Below are 8,959 nucleotides of genomic sequence, written 5' to 3' on the forward strand. Positions count from 1 at the left end.
TTAAGGGACCTGCTGGTCGTCGGTCATCTGCTAAAGCGGAATTAGAAACAGACATGGCATGGAAGTGACGTTTGGAATCAAGCCTGCTCCCTCTTCCGTCCTGCAGATTTCAGCAGTTTCCAGGACTCTAGTCTTGTCCTTGGGCTCAGGGTTGCCACCTATGTGACTCCATTTGGGGAGCAGGAAAGATGCTTTCACTTTTCTCTCCCTAAGCCTGCCTGAAACTTTGCTATTAGTGTTTGATTGGGCAAAAGCTGAATGTAATGCATATGATCTGTTACACACCCAGGCTTCAGCAGCCTAGTGTGAGTGGGCTGACAGGAGAGATGTCAGGGGTTCTGGGCTCTGTTCTCCGGGAGCTGGGACACAGGAGAGGGGAGGAACACCAGGGGCAAACTTGCCTCCTCTTGCAGCTTTGCTGAGGGTGCCCAGCACAGAGGGGCGTGCCTCTAAGTCCCCAGGCAAGGCTTCTGCCCTGGTTGTGAAAGGTCATAGGGCTTCAGGCAGAGGTCAGGAGGAGGAAGGCAGAGCTGTTCCAGTCGTGTGTCCAGAGAAAACCATGACCTTCCTGCTGTGGTATGTGAATGAGGCCTTGAGGCAGAAGTGGGCCAGGCCCAGATTGGCTACAGCTGTGCTCCACCCAATGGTCTCAACCCCCACCACAACTCTGGCTCAGCGCCCAGAAGGGAGTGGGAGCTGGGCCTAAAAAAAGCAGAGTATGGCAGACATAGTCACTTATTCAATATCCACCCGTCCCTTCCCTCATACTATCAGAATCCTGATTTTGTTCAGTTCTGTGACAGTGTCCTGGCAAAAAGTTACCACTTCAGATGCCCTGTAGCCAGCAGCAGCCACATGACCAGACTGGCCAATGAGTTGTAAGCAGAAGTTGCTAGGTAAGTCTTTCTAAAAAGCTTTTAAAAGGTGGCCCCTTTTTTCCCTCTGTCTTGGAGTTATGGACATGATACCTGGAACTGCAGCTGCCATCTTGAAATCATGAGGCTGAAAGCCATGGTCTGAGGAGGATAAAAGCTGTGTGCTAAGGATGGTGGAGCAAAAAGCAGCCTGGTCCTTGGTGACTTCCTGCAGTCGTTTCTCCAGTCATGGACTGTTTTACTTGGGACTTCTTAGTATGTGAGAAACACAAACCTCTATTTGGAGAAGCCACTATAGCTGGGTTTCTTTTATAGCTGAATACAATCTTCACATAGGACCTTAGAAAGAATGTTCCTGATTTGGAAATGGGGAGAGGTCAAGGCAAGAACATGGTCCCCTGAGAGGGAGGGAAAAGGAGGCCTTGTCCTTTCTTTTTTGAGGGGTTCACTATCACTCTACAATCTTTCAGGGAATTCCTGTTTCCTAAGGGATTGAATTCGTATTCCTCAGACCTACATTCAGGACTATAAAATTTGGCCCCAAATTAATTTTCTGGGCCTGTTACCTTTACATCATTCACTGGCGCAAGAATGAGCCTTCTCTTTCTCCTGAATACAGCTGATATACTTCCATCCTTACCAGTTCCCGTGAGTTCTCCCTCCTCTTTACCTGCCCCAGGCTCACCTGCTCTTGTGGGCTGCTCTTTTGAGAAGACTTTCTTTCTCCCTGGGCTCCAGGGACCTCTCGTTCTTCGCTCTCCTTCACCATTGAGGTCTTTACGTTTTTCATGTGCCTTGGGCTCATCTCCTCAGAAAGGCTGTGAGATCCTTCAGGGTCAGATCTTGGGAGCATGGTGATGTAGGAACATAATGTGCTTGGGAGTCAGACTTGAGATCTAAGATGATCTTGAGTATGTCACTGAACCTCTCGGAGCCTCAGTATCCTCATCTGTGAATGAGGGATAGTACACATTCCCACCTCCCAGGGTTTTGGTGAAGATAGCCTCCATAAAGCGTTCAGCGAAGTGCCTGGCACACCTGAGGTTCTCAAGAAGCGCTTGCATGTTGACTCGTTGCCTGCTTGGTAACCCCTCAGCTGTGCCTTTTCCCCCTATCTTTTGTGTCTTTTTCTACCTTTTTCTCTCTCCCTTCTGTTTTGCACTTGAACTGGGAGAGACCTGTATCAAGTTTGGGGAGTGACCCTGAGCTGTTCTCATTTTCCCAAAGGGCAGGTCTAAGGCTCCTGGTTTTAGTGGTTAATCATAGTAGGAGGCACAGAGGGGGGAGATTTCATGTCCATTGGTCGGGGGGTGAGATGAGGTGCTAACTTGAGTGCTCAAGTGAGTTAACTAAGCCTTTTCTCTTTGTAAAGAAAATGGATATATTAAAGCCCAGTTTTACCTGGGAACAGGCGATGGACTAAATGACTTTATAGCACTTGGTAGTTTTTACAAACTCTTAATTCCACCTGCTATAACAAGGTAAACATCTGGGCTTTAACTTTTTTAATATCTTGATCTCCTCCTCCTTTTGCCTCCATCCGACTCCAGGAACCCAGATCAAATAAGATGGTTGTGAGAAGTGACCCACTGCAAAAAATTCTGTCATTGAAAGTTTAATGCAAAATGACAGCTTTATTATTTTCAAGTAAAAACCTGTCACACGGAGCCATGAATGGGGTTGGATACATTGAATTGAGTGGAAAATGAGAAGTCACTGCAGACTTATATGGCAGTATAATGTGTACTGACATTGAATCCTGGGGCGGTCTTCTTTTTGTAGTGTGTTTTCACTAAGCATCACTCGGAGAGCCCAACAGAACAGAAACTTACTCTCTGTCCCTCTTAAGGCGGAGCCTTCTGCCTAGGAAGAGAAGGGGTTCAAAAAGACTTGACTGATGGCACAGCTATGCCCAGCCTCATTCAGTTTGCTGCATTATCCCTAAAGTTTCCTGTGCTGTAGCCAGACTGCCAGCCGTCATCCCCGGGCAGGGCTGGTGGGTAAGTGCAGCTGGCTGTCAGCCGGGGGTGTGTGTGGGACAGCAGGGGTTGGGGAGCTGGCCCTGGGGGGGAGTTGAACTGTTTGTTACACACTCACCAGGCGGCTTCATTTTGTGCCTCCCTTGAGCCCTCTAGTGTTCCAAGTCTGTTCCTTTAGGTTGTGGTTGCTAGTGTTTTGGGGAATGGGAAGGCGGGTTGTGTGCATCTCTGTTGTGGACAACTGTTTATTTGGGGTGTGTGTGTGTGTGTGTGTGTGTGTGTGTGTGTGGGATTTGAGGGTTTGTCCGTGTGGCCTGTTTTTTGTCTCTTCCCATTTTTCCACTACCGCTGACTTGCTGTGGCTCCAATCAGGCATTCAATCCCTCCTTCCCAATGGCCCTAGGAGGACACCTAGATTTTGCCACCCCATGTCACCCAAGCATGTACTGCTCAGTGATAGGGATACCGTTTGCTGTCAGACCCTGAAAGGCTTGGGCTCACTGGAGCTTCAGTGTCTCTCTTTTTGAAAGATATGTGGCCTGAGAGCAGGCTCCAAGCCTACGGGACTGACTGTATACAGTCCTGTTCAGGCCCAGTGCTAAGTGGACCTTTGACAGTGGCCTGGTGATGCTATCTTGACATGTTTGCAGAGCTGGAAAGAGCTCGAGGGGTTTTGGCTCCTGTATTATTTTTTGTCTTAGTATCGCTGCTATAACACATGACTACACATTTAGTGGCTTAAAGCAACTCAAATTTATTCTCTTACAGTTCTGGAGGTTGGAAGTCCAAAATGGATTGGCAGGGCTGCATTCCTCCTGGAGGCTCTAGGAGGGAATCCATTTTCTTGCCTTTTCTAGCTTCTAGAGGCTGCCTGCCTTCCTTGGCTCGTGTACCCACTTCCCTCCAACTTCTGTTTCCATGGTCACATCTCCTTCTCTGATCCTCACCTTCCTGTCTGTCTCCCTCTTATAAGGACCCCTGTGATTATAATGAGCCCTCCTGGATAATCCAGGATCATCTCTCTATTTCAAGACCCTTAATGTAATCACATCCCAAAGTCTCCTTTGCCACATAAGGTAACATATTCACAGGTTTGGGGACTGGAATATGGACATCTTTGGGGGGCCTACCCCTAAGCCTACCACAGCTCCCCACAGCTCAGAGATCTATGAAAGTGAATAGATGTGATGGATCCCAAGCCAGTCTGGTCACGGTGTGATTTCTGTAGTTCTGGAAAGTCCTTCTAAACCCCTTCTTCCTAAAGATACCTCCCTAACCTGCTAACTTCTGAAGTCCTCCTCTTAGCAGATAAAGCGTCTTCATCCACAGTGAGAGCTAAGGCTCAGTATAAGGATGAAATGCATTACTGCACACTAAAGTGTAAATGGCTGATAGCAGAGCCTTTCCTAATAGCAAGTTCTGATTGGAAGGAGGCACCGTATGAGGGCAGGAGTGCCAGGGAGGGAGGAGGCAGGGAGGCATGGGCTAACTTGGGTCAGGTCTCAACAATACACTAATGTAGTGGTTCCCAGTGATGGACAGAGCGAAGGCACTTGGAAGTATGACCATAAAGTTTTAATCAAACAGAGCAAAATGCCCGCGATGCAGAACAGGTAGTGCTTGGAGAAGAGAAAGAAGATTATCTCCTTGGTGACATAGATTATGTGTATAAAGATGAAGCAGTACAGGAACATGGCAAACTGGTTCTGGGGGAGCAGGAGGTCCTGGAGGCCTCCTGAGAACTGCGAAGGAAAGAAGAGAGCGGAACTGGCAAAACCAGGGTGCGGGCGTCAGGCAGAGCTGGGCTTCAGTCTTGCTCTTTCCTGAACGTGACCTCTGGCAGGTCGCCTTCCTCACCTACGGGAAGGGGAGTAGTGCCCACCTCACAAGACTATGAGGCGAGAGAGTAAGACAGGGAATGAGAAATTCCCAGCAAGGTCACGGGCACATAGAGGGCAGTCATGAGCTTTTACTTCTTGAGCCTACTCTTATCCTTCCTAGTTCAGGCCAACACCTTCCTCGCTCTCTCCGGTCCGTCCTGCTTTACACAGGTGGGAAGTCTCTCTGACTGAGATCCTACATCTGGATGCTGGGTCTTTGAGTGTTCTCCGGACAGTTTGCCCTGACTCTCAGCCTTGCTTTCTGGACAGTGGCACAATAAGAGGGTGCCCCTTGGACACAAATGACTGACTCTCTTGGCCCATGGGGTCACATGGGGTCAGTTCATGGTTCTTCAGCCTAGGGTTTGGTCTCCCCTACAGACAGGTGGTGGGGCCTTCTTAAACCTCAGAGACTCTGGCATGGGGGAAAGCAGCTTAAGTTGTCTGTCTGATTCCGCCTGTGTGCTGTTCTTTTCCAGAATCCATATAACTGAAGTTTGACAGAGCCCCTTTTAACTGTAGAAAGCATCAACATATAAGTAAGGCAATAGCTGATACGATATTTTGATCTGTACTTAAGACACCACTCATGGTTTATTCTTTAAAATATCTTTTAAAATCATGCCATAGTTTTGTTTTGTTTTGTTTTGTTGTAAGCAGGCAGATGGCAAGGACTGTGATTCCCTAACCAGTTAGAAACATACTCACAGATGTATTTTTCAATACAATGAAATTTACTACCCACCCATCCACCCAGAAAAAGAAAGTGGAAAGGAAACTTCAAAATCAAGTCAACTCTCCACCTTTTAATACATACCCCCCAAATAAAACATGTTTGTAAACTATTACCAGAGCCTGATATTTTGGACACACCATTATTGAAACAAATATATAAAAATGGGAGAGGCAACCAAATGAACACACGCTGGCAGAAAATGACTCCAGTGATGCCACCTCTAGAATGCATAGCAAGGAAGGTTGAAGACCAGAGGAAAAGAATTTCTCATTCCTAGGGTTCTAGTGGGAGTCGAGGGCTGGGCAGATGTAATGCTTCTCTGGAGACCCCGTAGGCTCTAGATCTGTGGACTTCCGGCCACCTTTTGCAAACTGCATGTGTTTTCAGTCTGAAATGCTTATGGAAGATGTTTATGATTTCAGTAACGAAACATGCATTCGTGAAAGCTTTTAGTCTTTTCAAAAGCACTTTCAATGGTCTATCTTTTGAGTAGAAGACAGGGAGCAGAGAGGATTATACACCAAGGGCTTCCAGCTCACCCAGTAAGGAAAAAGCTTTTCAAACTACAAATGGAAAACAAACATGGTTAGGAGGAGACATCAACCAAAGCCATAGTACTGCACCATATCTGCTTTCCATAGTTTCAGGCTCAAACTTGTAGCAGATTTTATCCAAGGATACTAAAAGTAAAACCACAAGTTTTGAAATGGAACTTATTTGTGAGACATCAAAAATATCAGGAAACTTGCCAGAACCTTAGGGACAGGTGATTATTTTCTAGATTTTTAAAAAGAGGGGGAAAAGAGAGATTCTAGAAATCCCAGTTCAGTAAGCTTGACTTAGCTAAGCAAAATCATTAAGTGTATTATTAAGCAGGTATTTCATGAGCAAGAAAAAAATGATAATTGTTAAGAAGACAGCGTGTGTTCATCGAGAACGAATCATGCAAAACCAACCCTATTTTCTTTTAAAAAAAATAATTGATCTGTTAATTGGGGAAATGCTACAGGTAGTGTACTATCTTAATTCTGGGAAACCATTAGACAGTGTGTCTCAGCATAGTTTTTTTTGGACAAAATAGAGAAATGTGAGCTGGATACAATGCAACACAAGGATGATGATTAATGGAAAACTGCTAACCTGTAGGGAGATCTTTTAGTGATGCTTATTTAAGTCACATCCTCCTCAACAGTTATAGCAATGACTTGGATAAAGGCAGAAGGCAAATTTCTCAGAATTGAGAATGACTCAGAGCTGGGAAGCAGAGCTAATACGTTACATTCCAATAAAATTGAAAAATGATGAACTTTAGTTGTTGTATTTGGGTCAAGAAGTGAATTGCATGAGTACATAAAAATGTTAATAGCTAACATTTATTGAGTGCTTCCCTAATGTGCCAGGCTCATTGCAAAGTGCCTTATGTGCCTTCTCTCATTTAATCCTCGCAATGACCCTATGAGGTAGATACTGCCTTATGGATGAGCAAACTGAGGCTCCAAGATGATTAGTAACTTGCCCAGTGTCATGCAGTTTATAGGTGGCAGAGCCAGGGTTTCAACCCAGAATTGTCTGATTTTAAAGCCCAGATGAGACTGATTTAAACAATAACATCTTTTGTTATTTAGTGCTTATGATGGCCCAGTCACAGAGTTAAGCACGGCATATCCCATTTAACTGCAAGTAGGTGTTCTTATCCCCATTTAGTACAGATTAGGGGAGAATGGTCCGTTTCTTGCCAAAAGATGTCCAAGTTTTAGTTGTCAACAGAGCAGAGTGATCCAAACAGAGTGGATGTGGCCCTAATCAGGGAAGGTGATAGTTTTATCGAAATCCACTGGTCAGACTGCAGTGAGGGTTCTGGGTCTAGTCCCAGGCATTATATCTCTTAAAAGAGATGCCAAGAGGAATGGAAAGAGGAAATGTTAAAGACTTTTTCCCTGAGAAGAAAAGCCCTGGGCAGGTGGGTGAACAAGGTGGTTCTCGAGCCCCCCCTAGGGTCCACCCTCCCTAAAGAGTTGAATCTCAGCTTGGCGCGGAAGCTCTAGAGCAGTGAGCGGCCCGGCTCTGGACCTGGGGCAAGACGCAGCAGTGAAGCCGGCAGGATGGGCTCTGGCGCAGGTCAGGGACAGAGGTCTCCCTGACCCCCAGCGTCACTCCTGGCCCTTGGGGCTGGACCTGCGGGCCTCTCGGCCAGGTCCCCCCACCCTCTCCCTGTCACCTACCAGGTGGGGCGTCGCCTGCTGCTGCAGCTGCTCCATCACTTCCTCGTGCTGCCGCTGGCGCTCATTCTCCTCATGCAGGTACCGGAGCCGTGTGAGCTCGAACTCCATGCGCACCCTCTCCAGCTCCATCTCGACATTGCACTTAGTCCCCGAGGTCCCCAGGGCCCAAGGCAGTTTCGTAAGTTCAGGTCCATCCCCCGCCTGGCCCTTGGTGGTCGGGCCAGCTTTGGGGGACAGCGACTTAGGTGGCCCTGGGTCGTCTCTGTTCTCATAAGTTTCCAGCTCCTCCAGGTAGTCGTAGGAAGAGTCTGGCTTAGGGGCCTCTGCCTCCTGGGGCTGGGAAGAGGGCAGTCCAGGGATGGTAAGGAGTCAGTATGGGGCTGCCCACCCCTCCCACCCAGGGCTCTCCCGCTGCCCCAAACCACAATGGACTGGAGTGTGTGAAAGAGCGTTTGAGTTGGAAAGATCTACAATGAGTTCTTTTCCGAAATGCACTTACATGGAGTTACCGGGACCTGAGGGTAGAGAGGGCACACTGACATAAAGGAACGACATCCTAAAGTTGCAAGAGGCGGCAGAGGGGACTTGAGGTAGAAGGCTGTGTTCTTGGTGATTTTTAAATCATGGAGGTAACTTTCCCCTACTCTCCCTAACTTTGAGAAGAGTTAGACACCCAGGCCTCTGGGGGCTACAGCAGGAGAGAAGAACCCAGGCAGGGTCTGTGTAGAGAGAACCTAAATATTTGGGGACCAAAAAAGGGGTATGGGGGAGCCAGGCCCTATCCACAGAGGGAGGAAAGGGCCCCAGTGGGGAGGTAGGTGGGAAAGACCAAAGCTCCGGGTGACTTCACAGTCTTATGGCAGCCTTCCTCGCTTCATGTCACAGCCGGTTGCCAGTGGTGGGGAGGGGGTGCACGTCACCTGCTCTTCTTTAGTAGCTCTCGGGGACCTCAAAGCACTCAGCTCCTATCACGTGTCCCTACAGTACTCTCTCTTCCCCTGCGGGGACCAGCTGGGGCAGTGGGATAGGCATTCCCTTACCAAAGCCGCCCTCAACTTCCCTTCAGACATGGGGTCATCAGGCGCCATCTTGGGGAAGGTTGGGCAGCTTTCTCCCGCCCCCTGGACTTCCATCGCCTCCCTGTCGTCTGTTGCCATTCAGAAAGCAATGCTGCCAATCGGGGCCTGAGGACATCTTTTGAGGCACTAGCATTTGGCCTCACCAGATTCCACAGACCAGCCACCATCACAATCCCCTGTCCTCATAA

At 48.0% G+C, this 8,959-nt stretch overlaps 1 protein-coding gene across 1 annotated transcript; it reads right to left on the reverse strand.

The window, feature by feature from the left end:
* On the reverse strand, nucleotides 1–8,849 carry TMEM247 (transmembrane protein 247). Its single transcript, XM_011361414.1, has 5 exons — nucleotides 8,733–8,849; nucleotides 7,693–8,028; nucleotides 4,421–4,596; nucleotides 1,561–1,750; nucleotides 1–27 (listed from the first exon to the last, which is right to left on the reverse strand). Exons 1-5 carry the CDS (start codon nucleotides 8,847–8,849, stop codon nucleotides 1–3), a joined length of 846 nt encoding a protein of 281 aa, XP_011359716.1.
* Between the last annotated feature and the right edge of the window lie 110 nt (nucleotides 8,850–8,959).

This window comes from Pteropus vampyrus, unplaced genomic scaffold (assembly GCF_000151845.1).
Source record: "Pteropus vampyrus isolate Shadow unplaced genomic scaffold, Pvam_2.0 Scaffold66, whole genome shotgun sequence".
Taxonomy (NCBI): domain Eukaryota; kingdom Metazoa; phylum Chordata; class Mammalia; order Chiroptera; family Pteropodidae; genus Pteropus; species Pteropus vampyrus.